Raw genomic sequence first — 20,261 nt, 5'->3', positions numbered from 1 at the left:
CACGTCCCTGGAGGCTGACCTCTAAGGGCCACAAAACCGGGGCTTCCTTGCTAGCTGATGCCGGTTGGTTAGGCCAATGGAAGGCTCTGGCTATAGATCAGAGGACAGGACAAGAGAGAAGCTGGGGTATTTCTTCTCTCTGGTCCCTCCCTGCCTGTTTGGATGGTGGCTGTGTTCTGCTATGGCCACAGCTGGAGACATTGTGAGGGCCTATTAGTTTTGATGTTTCTATCCCATGTCATATCAAACACATTCAAATATATACGCTTCCCACAATAAATATAATTTGGGCCATAAACTTTTGAAAGAGGCTTGTATACATTTACTAATTCTGACCCTAAGAATAGATTATGCATTGGGTTCATACAACTTAAACTTTACTGCATCCACATATAACTATATCATAGTTGAACAGAGTCCCAGTAAGCTAGTGGAAATAATGTTACCTAGATAAATATTCATTAATTACAATTTTGATTTTCTTTTTATACTTGGAATCCAACAGATACACGACAAATGTTTAGGTCTTCTGAAAGCTCACAGGCCCCAGGCATCACGGCCAGTGGAGTTTTGCTCATTCTGGCTGAAATGTCCAGAAGTTGCCAGACCCCTCGTGGTAGGGCTGGGTCAAAGCAGGGGCCATCCCCAGGAGCCACTGAGGCAGAAAAGAATGAAGCAAACCCACAGGGGAAATCCTGCTCTGCTCAGGGGCCGTTTCCTGAACGGGCATGGAGCCAGAAGCCCAGGGGGGAGGGAGGAGGCTAAACACTCCACAGTTTGCCCCATGCGCTGACCCCGCGAGCCTATGGCCTGACCAGTCCCAGTCTGCTGGCCCAGCCGGATGGATAGGATCAGCATGGCCCTCCCACAGCCTCCAACCTGTTTTCTGGGCCAGGCTGGGACTTGCAATAGGCCAGACGCCAGCCCAGGCTGCACCCCAGCCTCTGGCTCAGAGTCGACACCAAGCCCAGGGGCCAACAGCAGGTCTCAGTCAATACCTTCCCTGGGCTGCCTCTGGCCCAGGCTTTCCCACTACCATCCCTACCGGCCCTCTAAGTGGGGACCTGGGCAGGCTCCCCAGGGGGCATTGAACAGAGCTCACCAAGCTGGCAGCCACGTGTGCACACACACACACACACACACACACACACGCCACATGCAGGGGAAAGGGATCGGCACACCTTAAAATCCAGATCCCCAAGCAGGGCTTCTAGTCCCCTGGGTCCCTCCCACCCTCGGGCCCCAGCGGATGCTGGAGCCAGGCACAAGGTGCTCTCACCCTCCGAGATGGAGCCCGGGGAAGGTTGCACCCAGGACAGGCTCCTTGGCCACTGCCCTAGCTGTGGCCAGGCCCTCTCCCTGAAGCTCCACAGCCAGGCCCAGGCAGCACAGGGAACAGTTTTTTGCTAGGAGGACCCAGCAGGAACTGTGACGACTCACTGCCACACCCATGGTGCTAATAACCAAGAGTCTTATCTTCCTGCAGACAGTTTGTCTTTGCACAGTGACCAGGGGACTGCCCACACGCGGCCAGAAGCGGTGGCTCCCGGCTCTTACCATGTGCTACGGTGGGCTGCAGGTGCTGGCCTGGAATTCGCAGTGCGGGGGTGTTTAAGGTTTGAGGAGCAGTTGTTAGGGTCTAAGAAGCTCTGGGCTCTGAGCCTTGACTGACCCTTTTTGCCTAACTGCCCACAGGACAAGGCAGAGAAGCAGCTGCTCTGCAGACTCCCGGGCGGGGGAGAGAAATGCCCCTCCCCACCATCCCACCAAGGGCCAGGATGGAAGAGCCCGTCTTGGGACACTTGGAACCAGGAATGGAGTATCCAGAGAGGAACAGAAGCAGGAACAGTACATTCACGATTCCACACGACACAGCCCTGGAGAACAGCACGCAGACCGCTCTGGGGGGATTAGCCCAAGGTTCTTCACGAAGGCTGAAGGTTTTTGACCTGATGAACTGTCTTGATGACACTCATAGGGCCCTTCTCTGCACAGCCCCTGGGCGGTGTCACTAAGGAGACAGGCCATGTGCCCAGAAGGCCCTCCCTGTCTGACAGCCAGCTTGGGGGAGGCTTCATGGAGACACCCTAGTTCTATGACTCAAGGATGAGGATAAGAGGGAACTAAGCCTCTCTACGTGGCTTACCTACGGGGGACCTCAGAACGGCTCTTTGTTCATGTAACCTTGCCTATCAAGCCCTGCCCTGGGGTCAGGTCAGGAACGTGGGAGTCAGCTAAGCCCACAGGTGTATGTGACGGACACAGCAGTGTAGAAGGAACAAAGGAAACCCTCATCCTGGGGGCCCAGGCCCAGCGTGAATGCGGCACAGTTTACCCAGGATCCTCTGCATCCCTCAGAGTCAAGTGTGTGCATTTGAAAAAGGAAACTCAAAAAAAAATTTTTTTAATACCATGCATTTTCTTTTCTTTTCTTTTCTTTCTTTATTTTATTTTATTGTATTTATTTTTGGCTGCATTGGGTCTTCGTTGCTGAGCACGGGCTTTCTCTAGTTGTGGCGAGCAGGGGCTACTCTTCATTGCGGTGTGCGGGCTTCTCATTGCGGTGGCTTCTCTTGTTGCAGAGCTAGGCGCGTGGGCTTCAGTAGTTGTGGTGTGCAGGCTTTGTAGTTGTGGCTCGTGGGCTCTAGAGCGCAGGCTCAGTAGTTGTGGCGCATGGGCTTTGCTGCTCCGCGGCATGTGGGATCTTCCCGGACCAGGACTCGAATCCATGTCCCCTGCATTGGCAGGCGGATTCCTAACCACTGTGCCGCCAGGGAAGCCCAGGAAACTCAAAATTGAAAGGACTTCTCTTGCGCCTTCAACGTGGAGACACGCCAGTATGATACTCGCCAACATTCACTGAGCACTTTCTCCATTATCAGGCACCCCTTAACATGCATCACCCAGATTTAATCCTCATGGCCAGATGCAATACATAATATTATTATGCTCATCACACAGACAAGGAAATCGAGGCAGAGAGGAGTGAAGTACTTTGCCCAAGATAGTACAACTGGTAAGCAATGCACCTGGGCTCGTTCTCTGAGCTGTTCTCTCCCTTTTTTATTATTATTATTTTTTAATTATGAGAAAACACATACAACATGAAATTTACTATCTCAACCGTTTGTAAGTGTATATAGTTCAGTAGAATTGAGCACATTCACATTGTTGTGCAATCATCACCACCATCCGCCTCCAGGACTTTTCATCATCCCAAACTGAGACTCTGTCCCCATTAAACAAAAATAGCTCTCCGTCCCCTTCCCCCCAGCCCCTGGCACCCAACATGCTTCTCTCTCTCTCTGTGAATCCGACTACCCTCAGTACCTCGTAGAAGTGGACTCACGCAGCACGTGTCTTTCTGTAACTGGCTTATTTCGCTTAGCTCTGTGTCCTCAAGGTTCATCCATGTTGTAGCAAGTGTCAGACCTATTCTTCCTTTTCTATTGATAATATTTTTACATAATTCCTGATGCAAAGGGCACCAAAGTGCTTACGGTGAAGTCTTCTTCTCTGGGTCTCCTCCATGCACCTTGTGGAAACAACCAGCACCATCCTCTTCCAGAGATGTCTTCTGCATAGACGAGCAATTACATATGTGGATTCTTTTGCTCTCATGTTGTTTTTTACTCTGTTCCACTTTGTTTTTGTCTGCTTTTTTTATAAATTTATTTATTTATTTATTTTTGGCTGTGTTGGGTCTTCTTTGCCACGTGGGCTTTCTCTAGTTGCAGTGAGCGGGGGCTACTCTTCGTTGCGGTGCGAGGGCTTCTCATTGCAGTAGCTTCTCTTGTTGTGGAGCACGGGCTCTAGGCACGCGGGCTCTAGAGTGCAGGCTCAGTAGTTGTGGCGCACAGGCTTATCTGCGATCTTCTCGGACCAGGACTTCAACCTGTATCCCCTGCACTGGCAGGCGGATTCTTAACCACTGAGCCACCAGGGAAGTCCCCTGTTCGTCTGTCTGTTTGTTTGTTTGTTTTCCCCCTTTGCAGCCTGCCTCGGAGATCGTTTCATGATCAGTTCAGAAGACCTTCCTCTCCTGATCTTTCAGCTACACAGTAATTTACTCCATGAGTCCACACGATGGCAACTTCAGAACCTGTGCTTTTAACCGTGTTAAGGTGGCTCTGAGCCTCCAACTCTCACATTCATCGATTAATGCCACACGGATTCCTTTTTAGCAAACATTATGTAAGAGGTTAGAACAAGTAAAGAATTGCAAAGTTAAAGCACGAAACAGAGGGCCGTAGGGGCTGACAGTGAGAGCGATGGCTGACGGGCACCGCAGGTTGAAGAACGCGTCGCTCTGATCCCACCCCCATCCTATTCCTCCCGAGTCTTGTCTTTTTTTTTTTTTTTTGCATACGAGGGCTCTCACTGTTGTGGCCTCTCCTGTTGCGGAGCACAGGCTCCGGACGCGCAGGCTCAGCGGCCATGGCTCACGGGCCCAGCCGCTCCACGGCATGTGGGATCTTCCCGGACCGGGGCACGAACCCGTGTCCCCTGCATCGGCAGGCGGACTCTCAACCACTGCGCCACCAGGGAAGCCCCCGAGTCTTTTCTAGGTCAGGAAATAGCATCCCAGGCCCCTGGCTGCCCCAGCCTGATGCTTCCCTCCCCAGCCCATCTTATTCTATCCAACGTCAAGCCTGTCCCTGGGTCTCTCACATCCTCACCCCACTGCCATCAGCTGGTCCAAACCCACTATCCCTTCTGCTGAGCCACTCAGTCACTCCCACGCCACCCCATCCTTTCCCCTCAGAGCAGTAGTCAGAGACATCTCATCAAAAGGGAAATCAGACCCCATCACTCCCTATCAACACCTTCCAGACTGTACACCCCTGTTCACAGCAGCATCATTCACGATAGCGAAAATGCAGACACGACTGTAGTGTCCATCAACGGATGAATGGATAAGAAAAATGTGATCTAGACATAAAATGGAATCTTATTCTGCCTCAAAGAGGAAAGAATCCTGCAATATGCTACATGGGTGAACCTTGAGGACATTATGCTGAGTGAAATGAGCCAGTCACAAAAAGACAATTATGGCACGATTCCACTTTTATAAGGTTCTTAGATTTGTCAGAATCGTGGAGATGGACAGTAGAACGGTGGTTGCCAGGGGCTGAAGGAAGCGGCGTGGGGAGTTGGTGTTTAGCAGGTATAGAGTTTCAGTTTTACAAGATGAAAAGAGTTATGGGGGTGGATGGGGGTGATGGGCGCCCATCGATGTGAAAGTATTTAATACCACTGAGCAGGACACTTAAAAACGGCTCAGACAGTAAATTTTACGTTATGTGCATTTTAACACAATTTTTTTAAAGCAGTCAAAAAGGAAACCCCTTCCAGAGCATAAAGAACTTAATTGGAGGCCCTTCGGGATCTGGTCCCCACTCCCCACTCCAGGCACAATGCCCCTCAGTGCTCCGGACAAGCCCAGGTCCTTCCCACCTGAGGGCCTCAGTGCTGGGCACCCCCTCTGCCCAGGCCCCTCCCCTGTAGATCTCGGCACCCAGTCACCTGCTCAGAGAGGACCGCCCCATCCCCCCACTAAGTAGTCTCACTCTCCTTTTCCACCATAGGGTCCCCGCTTCGTTCTCCCGCAGCGCTCAGCACACCTGTGAGTGTTTCATTTGTTTCACCGTCCGCTTGCTGTCTCCCCACCAGAGTGAAGTTCCACGGCAGCAGGGACCTGGGCCCGCCTGGTTCGTTCCTGCATCCCTGTTGCGTGTTGATGCTGTCCTGACAGCAGATGCTGAGTTGGAGTCTGGGGTACAAGATTATTCCTAGGGATCAATAACTGTGAAGGGAAATGGGCAGAATCTGGGCTGGGCAGAGGGGAAAACCGGCCTGCAGGCCACACAGGCCCGACAAAGACTTGGCCAGCCAGGCACAGCGCTCTAGAGTAAAAGGACCACCTGCTAGAGCTGTCCCGGGGAGGGTGTGACCTTGAGCAAGTTGTTCCCTGCAGCTGCGGCAGACCCCCAGGGACTGGGCCGACTCCCGGGACCGGTCACTGGCTGCTCTCTGCTGACCTCACTCCTCGAAGCCCAGCGGCAATTTCATCTTGAAGGGGCTCCAAAGCAGGGCTGCTCCGTGTCTGAGCCAACGCCTAACGCCTAGCACAGTGCCTGAAACTCCTAGCAGGTGGTCAGCACTTATTGAATGAATGAATGAATCAACATTTGATTGAATCTTGAAGTACAGATAGGATTTGGAGGAGGCAAGGCAGATGTGTGTTCCAGGCACGAGGCACAGCTTGTACAAAGGTAAAAAGGCATGAATAAACACGAGGCATGTTCCCAAATCGGCAAATACTAAGATAGGGTTAAATCCCCACGCAGCGGAGCAGAGGAATAAGGCTCAAATGTAAGCAAAGGCCAGTGGACAAGGGCCTGGTAATAAATCACACTTGAATTTTATCCCATCTGCCCAAGGAAGCTTCAAGAAGGAGGAGGATGTGATTAGCAGGCTTAGAAATATCCTCCTGGTGGCCTTTCCCAGGATGGCCAAGGAGGACAAGTTAGGAGGCAGAAGGCCGTTTAGCAGGTGACTTCGACCCCGGCAGGCCTGTGTTCTAAGGCACAGACACTGGAGAGAGAAACAGGCAGCCTCTGACGTAGCGTCAGGAGGCCAGAAGGGGCCACGGCCACAGCCTGGAACCACCAATACGTAAGCTCAGTCAGTGAAGAATCAACGTCTATAGAACAAGAAGGTCGGTCAGGGAGGAAAACAGGAAAGGACTGAGTCGTGGGAGTGCAGGCGAGAGAACAGCTCCGGCAAGAGGGTCAAGGCCATTAAGAGGTCAAGTGCAATAAGGCCCAAATTTGCCACCCATAGATTTGCCGCCAGGAGGGCAGGACTCCAGACCCAGCTGGTGCAGTGTGTCCTCCAGCCTGACCTGGGGCTTGGGTTTCAGGGGCCTTCTGGAGAACTCCTTCACCTGTCAACATGCTTCAGTCCAGGGTCTCCCCCAAGTCTGACCACGAGATGCTCTGGACCGTGGGACCCTGGAAGCTTAAGGTCCAGCCATTTCCTTGGGGAGGAGCCCATTGAAGTATCAGGAGTCCCGAGTCCTAGGCCTGTGGCTGCCACTGCTATGGGGCCTTAAGCCTCAGTTTCTCCCAGGGTGATGGGTCCAGGTGGGCTCTACAACTGCTTCTGGCTGTCGATCTGGACTGCCCAGTGCTCAGGTTCAGAGAGAGTGGCCCAGGCGGCCAGCTCTCCAGACCCTCTGACTTGGGAACCCTTGCTGCCTCTACACTGGACCCTGGGTTCCCCTCTCCCAAGTGGCCTATTGTGTGAGCTCAGCTTCCATGGGGACAGAAAGCGGGTTGAGAAAGAAGAATGTTTACTTTCTCCACTGAGCTGATGCCCATGTCAACAGTGTGGTCCCATAAGTGGAGCCCTCGCCCTGCCCTCCCTGCTCCAGGAGCATATAAGAAGATACCCGGATGGGCACATCTCCCACAAGACCACCAGATCCAGAGACAGGGACAGAGCTTCCCTCACCAGCCTCCCTCCCACCATGAAGCTCGCCATTGCCCTCACCCTGGTCACCTTGACTCTCTTCTGCAGCCCTGGTGAGTGTCCAGAGCCCTCTGCCCCAAGCCGAGCTCAAGAACTCTCCCAGTTCTGCTCGGGAGAGGGGACGGCTGCCCATGCCCCCTGTTTAGCTGCCCGGAGAGGCTGGGAAAGCTGACTCCCAGCCAGGAAGCTGGGTTCAGCGAGCAATCTCATCTCGGGAACTTGGGGAAAGCCCCGAGGCTGTGGGGAAACCTGAAAAGGACCCCATCTTCCATATCCAACAACCTCAGAAGTGCAGGGAATGGAACAGACTGGAGGAAGGGATGGAGAATATCCCACCTAGATGCAATGACCAGCAGAATAAGAGGAACAAACAAGCTTCTCAAAGCCCAGGGCTGGACAGACCCCGAGACGCCAAGAGACCTGGGTGCTGCCTCCCGATTTGGGGTCAACACACCACTCTGGCAGCCAAAGGGGCTGGAAGGAGCCTCATGGGTTCCAAAGAAACCCAACCCAAGGCAAGGTCTCCCATCCTGCACAGAGAGGAATATTCTAGAAAGGGCTCTTCCCTTTGGGAAACTGCCAACTCAGAACGGAGGTTTCTAAACATTTTCTGTCCTCTGCAAAACAAGGGTTAGGAGTCTCTGAAGAGTTGCAGCTGTCACTGAGAGGAATGGGGGTGGGGTGAATCACACCTCCCCGGAAACCCCCTGATCTCTTGGGAGCTGGGTTACTGAACTGTTTTTTACTCTGTATCAGCCTCTTCTACTCCTTCTACAACAAAAAATTTTAAACAAATTCCCCATAGTTCACTTTCAAAGTTTCCTGACAACCAGTGGAGATAAGTTTTATGACCTTGGCGAGACGGGGGAGTTAGTTAGAAAACCAAGACCAAGAGGCAGTGGGAACAACTATGGTGCAGAGATGTCTATTTTAAAGGGGAAATAACATCATTTGGACTGAAACGTATGTTAATTAGAAGATCTCAATGCCAGGTACAGAGGCGGGTGGCTCAGCAAGACAGGACTGAAATATCTTAGGAGGTGGGGATGGGATGTGTTGGTACGTTCCTGTGGGTGCACATATGATAATACCAATAATAAGGTCTAACATTTATTTAGCACTTACAATGTGCCCATCACCGTGCTGAACCCCGTTCACAACAACCCTATGAAGTGGGGACATTATCCCCATTTTACAGATGAGAAAACTGAGCTAAAGAAAGATAAAGTAACTTGGCTGGTGACATAGTAAGTTGCAAAGCAGGGATCTAAGCTCTGGAGAGGGTCTGACTTGGAGTGGCCACTTTGAGTGGGGCCTTGGAGCCCAGGCAGGGGAGTTTGCACACCAGGCAGCAAATTCAAGGACGGGGATTTGACACTCAGTAGGAAGATGGGCCAGCAGGGAGTAGGGGATGGTGACTCTCCCCACATTCCTGGGGGCAGGGAGCTAAAAAGGAGCACAACCGGAGGCGGGGTAGGGAGAACTCTGGTGAAGGGAACACGGCGGGGCCAGGAATAGAGGCAGAGACGTGTCTGTGTGTGGATGAGCCCACAAGGCCTGGTGCCCACAGTGGATTCCTCTTCTGGGCCAGGCTCTGGGGCTCATGATTGGCTGGCACAAGTGCCTCTTCCTGCCAGAGCCTGCCTTTGTCACGTGTGGCTCAGACCATCACTAACCAACGGTAAGAGGCATGTTTCCGGTGGGAGCCAAAACCCTCGACGGCCTCTTCCCAGCCCCCGCACGGCACACCAAACAAATGAGATCAGCAGCTTCTAGTCTCAGAGCCCTGCCTAGAACTCTATCAGAAAGAGCCAGTAGCACCTTGCCGCCGCAACCCAGGAAGTACAAGGGAGGCTCCGGCAAGCCACGAAAAGCTGGCCACAGCCCAGAAGGCATCCACATGGCGTCAAAGAGCCGACTGCTTGGAGCGCCACCAGGTCTCCCATTCAAGGCCGTCGACGAAAGGGCCGCTATGTCTTGCTGACAGGCGCAGCTGTGTGCATCTGGGCCAGGCCCAGGCAGGAAGCTGGCCAGTGTAGACAAGGGCCTGGATACACGCGCTCTCTCTTTACTGTGCTCCAGCAACTACAGAGGTCTGCCTGAACTTTCTACATGTCATTGAAAACCTCTTCATGGGCACGCTTCCCAGCTATGAGGCTGCCCTTGAACCCTTCAGCCCTGAGGAAGACATGAAAAATGCAGGGGCCCAGTTGAAGATGCTGGTGGACACCCTCCCCCAGAAGGCCCAGGACAGCATGACAAAGCTCACGGTACACGGCTCCCTCCACTCCCACTGCCCAGCGGAGGATTTCCCACATCCCTCAGCTGCAGTGTCAACTCCCTTGGGGGACCCTTTTCTAATCCAGAGAGGAGAGTCACAGTGCAAATGTCCCCAGGGAGCAGGCACAGCCATCTTATCTTTTTTTTTGGCTGTGTTGGGTCTTCGTTCCTGTGCGAGGGCTTTCTCTAGTTGTGGCAAGCGGGGACCACTCTTCATCGCGGTGCGCGGGCCTCTCACTATCGCAGCCTCTCTTGTTGCGGAGCACAGGCTCCAGACACGCAGGCTCAGTAGTTGTGGCTCACGGGCCTAGTTGCTCCGCGGCATGTGGGATCTTTCCAGACCAGGGCTCGAACCCGTGTCCCCTGCATTAGCAGGCAGATTCTCAACCACTGCGCCACGAGGGAAGCCCCATCTTACCTTTTTTATTTATTTTTATTTTTTATTTTTATTTTTTTGCCGTACGCGGGGCCTCTCACTGTTGTGGCCTCTCCCGTTGCAGAGCACAGGCTCCGGATGCGCAGGCTCAGCGGCCATGGCTCACGGGCCCAGCCGCTCCACAGCATGTGGGATCTTCCCGGACCGGGGCACGAACCTGTGTCCCCTGCATCGGCTGGTGGACTCTCAACCACCGCACCACCAGGGAAGCCCTATCTTACCTTTTTTAAAGAAGCTACTGAGGGACTTTCCTGGCGGCCCAGTGGTTAAGACTCGGCGTTTTCACTGCAGGCGGTGTGGGTTCGATCCCTGGTCAGGGAATTAAGATCCTGCATGCCGTGCGGCCAAAAAGTTAAAAAATTAATAAATAAATAAATTAAATAAGAAAATAAAAATAAAGAAGCTTCTGAGAAATAGTCTAAGCTTAGCTCCTCCCAGAAACACCGAACCTCTTAGGTGACATTAAAGTTTCTGGGTCTGACTTTGACGTTCATTCACTATTGTATTGGGTTTTTTGTTTGTTTGCTTTAGGACAAACTAATCCAAAGCCCACACTGTGCTTAGGATTTAGAAGCTGAAGATCTCCACCTGCCGAGACCCCTGCCACTCCCCGGATGTTTCCTTCACTCCATCCCCACCAGCCCTGCCTGGCTCCCTGCAATAAAGGACAAGCATCACATCTCTGTGTCCCCATCTCTTTTTTATTCACCTGCTAGAGTGAGAAGGTGTGCTGCTGCTGGGGTAGGTTTAGAGTAAAAAAAAGCAGTGGCCATGGAAGCACATCCCCAAGGGGCCCAGACCCTGTCTCACTTCCGGTCCACAGGTGGCAGACCAGCTTCTAGCATCTACTCCCTTCCATGGGCAGACAGCTGGCCTGGAAACGTTCCCAGGGCCTTGCTCAAACTTGACCTATGGGGGAAGGCGGGGGGAGGTTAGACAGGGTGGCAGCTGACCTGAGGCTGACCCCCCTAACACCCATTTAATAATGAAGTTAAGTGTTCTGTTTCTTCCAGACCCTTTGGAATCCCACTCTTGGGTGGAAAAAAATATTTCAGGTGATTATGCTACCCAGACATGCCTGCACACAAAGATGGAGCTTTCCAGAGAGTTCTGTCTCCCAAAGATAAATGGTGGACGTTTCAAGCATTTTGACAGAGCAGTAGGGTGCTATGAGGGGCTGAGTGGCCCTGTGACAGTCCTGCAAATCACACCCAGCACACGACTGATGCCCTCCACCTACAGAAGGAGCAAATTCCTAAGAAACTTAGGAAACAAAGGCTGGAGGGAGGAACAGACTCAATTCCTTGATTAGGAATGCAGGGTCCTTGGGGCTGATTTCAAGGAGCCATAGACTCTGAGGGGCACTCCCAGAGAAGGCAGGCTGTTTCGCTCACTTCTTATTTGCTACACGAAATTATTTGTCGAACTGTTTTTTAAAGCAAAAACCCTCTACTCATGCATTTTCTAGATCCTTTATCAGTCATCATTGTTAGGACATCCTGTTTCCAGGCTGAAGTTGCAGAGGCCTACGTGTCAAACTGTCCATTCACGTCAGTCACTGCCCAGAAGAGGAGTCTGGGGGGTGGGTGGGTCGGGACCAGGCTGGTCAGCACCTAATTACTGCCGTCCACCGACGATGGTGCTCTTGTTAGACCCCGAAGCCCCTCTCTGACCTGCCCCCACCTCCCGCCGTTCCCTGAGTCCCCTCCCGGCCATCTTTCACGCCACCCCCTTTTTTTCTTGCGGCAAAGGAGTCTTCGGGCGTGAAATCAATCCCTGGGTATTTACCAGCACTTTCCATGTGTTCATAGTGGTGCTGGGCGCTCTGAGGAACCCGGGAGCAGATTTCATAACCCAACAAATATGCATGAAGCCCTTGCTCGGCGCCAGAACCACACTGAGGCCCAAGTAGAGCGGAGTGAAGAAAACAATGGCCTCTGCTCTCAAGGAGCTGGCAAGCTAGCAGGGAAGATGGTCAGCGCCCTGCAAATCAACAAGGACACAAATAGACAGATAGATAGAGCTCTGATTAAAGCATAAAAGAAATACAGGGAGTGAAGTGACCAAGAGCAGCACGGACAGGCCAGCCCGGGAGTCCCCCCCGCTCAGGGTCTGAGCAGGGATGGGAGGAATTCAACGAGATGGGGGGGAGGCGGACAGAGCATTGCAGGCAGAGGGCGAAGCAAGAGGGAAGAAGGGAGGCTGCCTGGGCTTCTTCCCGAGCCCCTGCCCTTCTTGAGGCCCCACTGAGCCCTGCCCTTGGACCCCAGGAGAAAATTCAGAACCTTCTAAAGGGAGTTCCCTGGTGGCCTAGTGGTTAGGGTTCTGGGCTTTCACTGACAGGGCCCAGGTTCAACCCCTCTTGGGGAACTGAGATCCTGCAAGCTGTGTGGTGCAGCGAAAATAAAAATAAAAAAGGAAAGAAAGGGCTTCCCTGGTGGCGCAGTGGTTGAGAGTCCGCCTGCCGATGCAGGGGACACGGGTTCGTGCCCCGGTCTGGGAAGATCCCACATGCCGCGGAGCGGCTGGGCCCGTGAGCCATGGCCGCTGAGCCTGCGTGTCCGGAGCCTGTGCTCCGCAACGGGAGAGGCCACAAGAGTGAGAGGCCCGTGTACCGCAAAAAAAAACAAAACAAAAAGGAAAGAAAGAACTTTACCTCCAGGTTTCTATCACCGCCACCAGAACAGCCCAGACCTCTTCCCCTTAGATCCTACCGTCTACCCAGCATCTCAAACTCCTCTTGTCCAACAGAAGTCTGATTCCCCCCCACCCCACCCCATCTCTTTCCAATCTCTGTAAATTCTATCCCTAGCCGCCCAGTTGCTCTGGCCTGAAGTCCAAGGGGCATCCCCAGCCCTTGCCTCTCCAGCACTGTCACGTCCAGCCAAGCAGGTTACCTCCAAAGCACCTCTGGGAACTGTCTCCATGTCCACAGAGCCACCCTGGGCCACACTACGCATTCCTCTGCCGCACAACCCCGGGGGAGGGGAGCCTCCTAACTGTTTCCCAGCTCACACGCTAGCACCCCTGCAGTCCACACTCCACACTGAGGCCAAAGTAGTGTTTTGTTTTGTTTTGTTTTGTTTTTAGCGGTACGCGGGCCTCTCACTGCTGTGGCCTCTCCCGTTGCGGAGCACAGGCTCCGGACGCGCAGGCTCAGCGGCCATGGCTCACGGGCCCAGCCGCTCCGCGGCATATGGGATCTTCCCGGACCGGGGCACGAACCTGTGTCCCCTGCATCGGCAGGCAGACTCTCAACCACGGCGCCACCAGGGAAGCCCCGAAGTAGTTTTTATCAAATGAAAACCCCCTTCCTGGGCCACTTCCCCCACCCCAACCGAGTAAAGCCCTTCAAAGCTTCCTAGCACTCTTCTTATAAACTTCAAATGCAGAAGGTGCTCATCGCTGGCTCTCATCTCCCACCCTCCTTCCCACTGCTCACTCCATCTCTGCAGTCCACCCCTCTGGCCTTTAGTATTTTTAAGAACCAAGCCACCAAGCCCCTTCCTACCTCAGGGCCTTTACACAGGCCACACAGCATAAGTTGCTCAAAAACTATCGATGATTGCTGTAAAAATTCCCCCTAGGGACTTCCCTGGAGGTCCAGTGGTTAAGACTCTGCGCTTCCAATGAAGGGGGTGCGGGTCCCATCCCTTAGTTCCATCCCCTTAGGGGGAACTAAGATCCCACATGCCTCCTGGTGCGGGGGAGGGGGGGATTCGTCCTAGAGCGAAATGGGCAAAGGCTAGAACTCGTCCTAAAGATGGGTCCCATGTGGATATAAATATCCCCCAAACATCCCCTGTCCCTGTGGCAAATGGTCCCTGTCCAAGCCACACCATCCCGAGCAATTGAATGAAAGTGGAGGACGCGCACAGGGGAAGCGGGAATGGAGAGGGCATAAGCAGAGAGCACGCAAGGAGAGGTCTGAAGAGAGAGAGAAACCTTCCGTCCGGATTTTTCCAAGAAGCAACGTGGTCCCACGGGGACGCGCCTTCCCCGCCCTCAGCGGCCGGTGCCGCCGAGGCCACTGGGGGGCAGTGTCGACCAAGGCGTCCAGGAGCGGACGCGCTGGTCCGGCCCTGGAGCTTCTGAGCCCTGCGGCTCCACCCAGTCCGGCTCACTCCGCGGGACAGATGATGAAGCACAGTTCCTTTCTAGGGATCTTTTATCATCTTTGATTGCTTTAATTTGATTTTTCAGGGGGTTTTTCATCAGAATTCTGAGGAAGAGCAAGGGCAGTCACACCAAGTTGCCGCCCGCTGAACGCTGCCAGTGATGTGTCAGCACTTTGGGAATTAGTAATGATTCCATTCCCGAACAATTCCAAGGGCGCGTCCAACGGAATCTACAACGATGGCCCCCGGAGGTACAGAGGACCACGGGGCGCTGGTGGAGCTGACCTTTGACCTCCATCCATTCCATTTTTAAAGTCTCAAGTAACCTAACAATTTCTTTTATTGATCGCTTACTCGCTGGCAGGCATTTTTGCAATTTCTTGTTTATTCCTCACACAACCCGGATTCCAGAGCCCACGCCCCAACCCCTGCCCTACAGAGAGTAGGATCCCAGACGCAGGAATTTCCTGAGCTAATAACTGAAGTGATACCGATGAGAAATGTCCACCCACCAAGTGATACCGATGAGAAACGTCCACCCACCCTGCCCCAAACACACAGGTGTGTGCATGCTTGCGCAGACACACACACACAAACCATAAAGCCATTGCACCCCTCCCTCATCGTCTGCCACAAAAGAGGGCCTGTGACTGTAAAAATTCCAGTGCAGCTCAGGGGGATTGGCAATTCCAGAAGGTTCTTGGTAGAGGGTGGGGCGCCTCCTGCCTCCCCCTCCTCCCCAACTTCCTCACTGCGGACTCCCCGGGGGTTCCTCTGAGCCATCCACCTAGATGAGTGTTGTTCAAACAGATAAGGATCCAGGGTCATAAAGGTTCAGAATTTTAATTACCTAGTCACAACGGGGGAAATATTTACCTAGGGCAAATACAACAGGTATCTGCGGATAAAAGGGAGTCTCCACCTCAAGGGAGCTGCAGAGGTAGGCGAGCCAAAGAATGTGAGCTGTCAGCACACAGAAATGTACATTTAGTTTTAAAAGAGCAGAAGGCAAGATGAACTGATCACAGCCACAGAAAGAGCACGTATCTGTGTGACGCATGTTGCCAGAAAGCAAAAGGAGATTAGAGAAATGAAGGTATGTCTCTGGGTTCTTTTTTGTCTTTTTTTTTTTTTTTCCCCTGGCCTACGTTATAGCACGACTCTGCAAACTATGGCTGGCAGGCCACACTCAAGCCATGGCTTATTTTTGAACAGACCTCAAGCTAAGAATGATTTGTACATTTGAAGAAGGAGGAGGAGGAGAAAAAACATGTCCAGCCCTGGATCATATAAATATATAATTATATAATCAGCCTTTTTCACTATGAATCTGCCGAACTCTAGAACACAAGGAGGCCAATGTATGAATATAAGCTTCCTGCATTTGAGAAGTATTACGCACAAACTGTGTAAAGAAAAAAATGTAAAATGCGTCTCAGTAAAGCCAAAAAAAAAAGATTAAAAACAAGAAATGTATTTTTAGCACTATATTACTTTTAGCATTTTTTAGCATTCATACCTCTGAGGAGCCCAGGGGAAAGACCACATTTTTTCTTGATCACGTTGTCAATGAAACCGTGAATCTGGGTGAAATTGATCTTTGAAAAGTATATTACTCCCGCAGTCTGCCACCAAAGGGACATTTACTCCTTTTTTTTTTAATAAATTATTTATTTAGTTTTATTTGTTTACTTTTGGCTGCACTGGGTCTCCGTTGCTGTGCACGGGCTTTCTCTAGTTGTGGCGAGCAAGGGCTACTCTTCGTTGCGGTGCGCGGGCTTCTCATTGCGGTGTCTTCTCTTGTTGCAGAGCATGGGCTCTAGGCACGTGGGCTTCAGTAGTTGGGGCACGCAGGCTCAGTAGTTGCGGTTCGCGGGCTCTAGAGTGCAGGCTCAGTAGTTGTGGCACACGGGCTTAGTTGCTCCGCGGCATGTGGGATCTTCCGGGACCAGGGCTCGAACCCGTGTCCCCTGCATTGGCAGGCAGATTCTTAACCACTGTGCCACCAGGGAAGCCCGGAACGTTTACTCTTGAAGAAAGCTAAAGATATATGTATGCATATAGCTGATTCACTTTGTTATACAGCAGAAACTAACACAACATTGTAAAGCAATTATACTCCAATAAAGATGTTAAAAAAAAAAAAAAAGCTAAAGAGGAGTGGTCATTACCAAACATTGCCACCACGTTGCGAAATGCAAACACTTGCCCTTGCTATGTCAATGCCTAAATTGATGGATCCGTAGGAAAGCTGTAGTTTTACACCCTCAACATGTGAGTGGATTGATGTTAGCCAGGCAGAAAAATCTATAAATGATTCACAAAGCAGGAAGAGGAAGTGAAACCAGCCCTTACCAACTTTATGTAGATGATGTGGATAAAATGATGTCTAGTTTATGGCTAATGCCAGCGTGCTGTTTGCGAATGCCAGGGGATTTGTGGGTAGTAATTCACCGTAGGGTGACTGCTGTTCAGAATGGCTTCAGACAAATGATAAAGAAAACCTTGATTGATGAGGAAGCGGCCACACAAAAAATGCCTTCTGCAACGCGTCGTTAGGGAACGTTCCTCCCAGGCACTTACGGAACGCACCAGCGGGCACGTGGAAACAATATGAGCATGAATCATTAGGAGTTAGCCACCCAACGGATTTCTGTGAGCAAACTAAAATTATAAAGCTGTAGTACATGCAAATATAAATAAATCTGAAAATAGATTCAGCTTAGCATGCACGGTCGCATCAGAATGGATAAACCAGGCGTTTGGAAGTCAGATTCGTCCCCCATCAAGTGAATGGATTCCTAGCCTATGACAGTAGCCTAGATAACTCCTAAAATATCTAAAGTTATGTGCCTGCCGCACCCAAGCATCCTGTGTGACTGCGAGACATGTAGCTACAGAGAGTCCTTTAAAATTCCCTCTTATGGCCCTGGTGACACATGCAGATAGTCCTTCAGCTCTGGGACAGGATGGAGATGCTGGTCAGGGACTCCCTGGGAGAAAGAAGATGAGGGCCAGGCCTCAGGGCACTGGGGCCAGAGGAAGGATCTCTTGACCTCTGACCCTATGTGTCCATTGGTCTCTGAGTCCGTCTCTTCTCAGTTTACCTTGAATGTGTCCCCTTCTCCCTACTCTGATTCCAGTAGCAGGTCTTTACCATCTGCGGCCTGGAGTATGGCAAATAGCCTCTAACCTAGTTTCCTACGGCTCCTGTTACAAATCACCACAAACTTAATGGCTTTTTTAAAAAATTCACATTCATCATCTTACAGATCTGGAGGTCAGAAATTCAAAATGATTTCACTGAACTAAAAATCAAAGTGTTGGCAGCCTGTGTTCCTTCCGGAGGCTCTAAGGGAGAGTCTGTTTCCTTGTTTTTTCAGTTTCTAGAGGCCCCCTTCATTCATTGGCTCATGGCCCCTTCTCTCACCTTCAAGGTCAGCAGTGCAGCCTCCTCTTCCGCCTCTGGCCTCCTCTTCCGCCTCCTTCTCCCATGCGGAAGGACCCTTGTGACTGCACTGGGCCCGCCCCAGTAATCCAAGATGGTCTCTTCATCTCAGCATCAGCTGATTAGCAACCTTAATTCCATCTGCAGCCTTCATTTCCCTTTGCTAACAGGCTCCTACAGGATAAATTCCAGACTCTTCGCCTGGCCCAGGAGGCCCTCCTGAGAGCCTGGTCCTCCCCGGTGCTCTGGCCTCAAATCCTGCTGCTTCCCCGACCTACGCTGGGGGTATAGCAGTAGACAAGGTTTGGAAATAAGATTGCCCTCCAGGAAATGCAAATCAAAACTACAATGAGGTATCATCTCACACCAGTCAGAATGGCCATCATCAAAAAATCTACAAACAATAAATGCTGGAGAGGGTGTGGAGAAAAGGGAAGCCTCTTGCACTGTTGGTGGGATTATAAATTGATACAGCCACTATGGAGAACAGTATGGAGGTTCCTTAAAAAACTAAAAATAGAATTACCATATGACCCAGCAATCCCACTACTGGGCATATACCCTGAGAAAACCATAATTCGAAAAGAGTCATGTAGGGCTTCCCTGGTGGCGCAGTGGTTGAGAGTTCACCTGCCGATGCAGGGGACACGGGTTCGTGCCCCGGTCCGGGAAGATCCCACATGCCGTGGAGCGGCTGGGCCCGTGAGCCATGGCCACTGAGCCTGTGCGTCCGGAGCCTGTGCTCCGCAACGGGAGAGTCCACAGGAGTGAGAGGCCCGCGTACCGCAAAAAAAAAAAAAAAAAAAAAGAGTCACGTACCACAATGTTCATTGCAGCTCTATTTACAATAGCCAGGACATGGAAGCAACCTAAGTGTCCATCAACAGATGAACGGATAAAGAAGATGTGGCACATATATACAAAGGAATATTACTCAGCCATAAAAAGAAACAAAATTGAGTTATTTGTAGTGAGGTGGATGGACCTAGAGTTTGTCATACAGATTGAAGTAAGTCAGAAAGAGAAAAACCAATACCATATGCTAACCCATATATATGGAATCTAAAATAAAATAGGTTCTGAAGAACCTAGGGGCAGGACAGGAATAAAGAAGCAGACGTTGAGAATGGACTTGAGGACACAGGGAGGGTGAAGGGTAAGCGGGAACGAAGTGAGAGAGTGGCATGGACATATATACACTACCAAATGTAAAATAGATAGCTAGTGGGAAGCAGCCGCATAGCACAGGGAGATCAGCTCGGTCCTTTGTAACCGCCTAGAGGGGTGGGGTAGGGAGGGTGGGAGGGAGGCAAGAAGAAGGAGATATGGGGATATATGTATATGTATAGCTGATTCACTTTGTTATAAAGCAGAAACTAACACACCATTGTAAAGCAATTATACTCCAATAAAGATGTTAAAAAAAAAAGATTGCCCTTCAGGTTAGGCTGGTAAATTCACAGATGGTAGATGGGGTGAGCTATCTATGGGGATGAAACAAGAGGTTGTCTCTAACTAGGAGAAAAGAAGGCAGCCACACCCTACACTCCAGCAAGGTGATGAGGGAGTCATCTGGGGGGCAGGACCAGAATCTGAGTGTCGTGTAGGACGTGGAAATCTAACCTGATATCCTGTGCCAAAGAGGAGGGGATGGATAGCAGTGCGAGGGAGGCACAGAGGTCCTGAGCAGGGAGAAAAAGCAATGGAAGAACGCTTACTGGTTCTAAGTCTGTGCTCACTTCCCGACCTTCCTGACGCCCGTCCACAGGGCGTCGTCTGGTCCACTAGCCTCTGACTGATTAATCCACCCACGTGCTTCTCATTGAAGCTCTCGGTGTGGATGCTCAGTTAGCGTGCAGCCGCCTTCGGGACATGGAGCCCTTCTCATCGTGTCCCTCAGGCGGGTCCTGATGCCACAGAACCACAAGGCAGACCCGGGCAGTGCTATCTAGGGACAACCAGGACCCACTTCTCATCTGTCTCCCGCCAGCCCAGAGAAGGGAGAGCAAAGGGTCAATCTCCTGATGCCACCAGCCCAGAACAGACCATCTTCCTGGCAGGCAGACCTCCTTCCTCGGGTGACACTTCCCTGCATTACCATGAGGCACACACATGAATATTTAAACAGGCAACAAACCCATGCTGTTCCCACCTCCACAGACTATAATTTCTCCCTTTCCCAAAGTCACTTGAAGACCCAAGCTCCATCCTCCGTGCCCTATGCAATGTTTGGGACATAGCTATACCAAAAAAAAAAAAAAAAATTCATTATTTAACTAAAATTAAAATTTAGGGACTTCCCTGTGGTCCAGCAGTTAAGACTCTGATCTCCCAAGCAGGGGGCCTGGGTTCGATCCCTGGTCAGGGAACTAGATTCCACATCCCGCAACTAAAGGTCCCGCATGCCACGACGAAGACCCAGTGCAGTCAAATAAATATATAT

At 51.5% G+C, this 20,261-nt stretch overlaps 2 protein-coding genes across 2 annotated transcripts in view; one reads left to right on the top strand and one right to left on the bottom strand.

Annotated features, from left to right (window-relative positions):
- AHNAK (AHNAK nucleoprotein) overlaps positions 1–20,261 on the bottom strand; it is a 110,942-nt gene that overhangs the window by 6,382 nt on the left and 84,299 nt on the right. The window lies entirely within an intron of this gene.
- Positions 7,535–19,613, top strand: SCGB1A1 (secretoglobin family 1A member 1). Its single transcript, XM_060157741.1, has 3 exons — positions 7,535–7,589; positions 9,619–9,806; positions 19,587–19,613. The coding sequence occupies exons 1-3, from the start codon at positions 7,535–7,537 to the stop codon at positions 19,611–19,613; spliced, it is 270 nt and encodes an 89-aa protein (XP_060013724.1).

This window comes from Lagenorhynchus albirostris, chromosome 9 (genome assembly GCF_949774975.1).
Source record: "Lagenorhynchus albirostris chromosome 9, mLagAlb1.1, whole genome shotgun sequence".
NCBI classification, from domain to species: Eukaryota; Metazoa; Chordata; class Mammalia; order Artiodactyla; family Delphinidae; genus Lagenorhynchus; species Lagenorhynchus albirostris.
The sequence above is the reverse complement of the archived record's forward strand: the minus strand, read 5'-3'. Positions and strand labels throughout refer to the sequence as shown.

What these genes read in the sequence shown, in the direction of transcription:
- SCGB1A1 (XM_060157741.1), top strand. Translation starts at nt 7,535, where the DNA reads ATGAAGCTCGCCATTGCCCTCACCCTGGTCACCTTGACTCTCTTCTGC. An exon ending in GACTCTCTTCTGCAGCCCTG is followed by an intron (nt 7,590 to 9,618) that starts GTGAGTGTCCAG and finishes ACTGTGCTCCAG; the next exon opens with CAACTACAGAGGTCTGCCTG. An exon ending in ACAGCATGACAAAGCTCACG is followed by an intron (nt 9,807 to 19,586) that starts GTACACGGCTCC and finishes GCCCGTCCACAG; the next exon opens with GGCGTCGTCTGGTCCACTAG.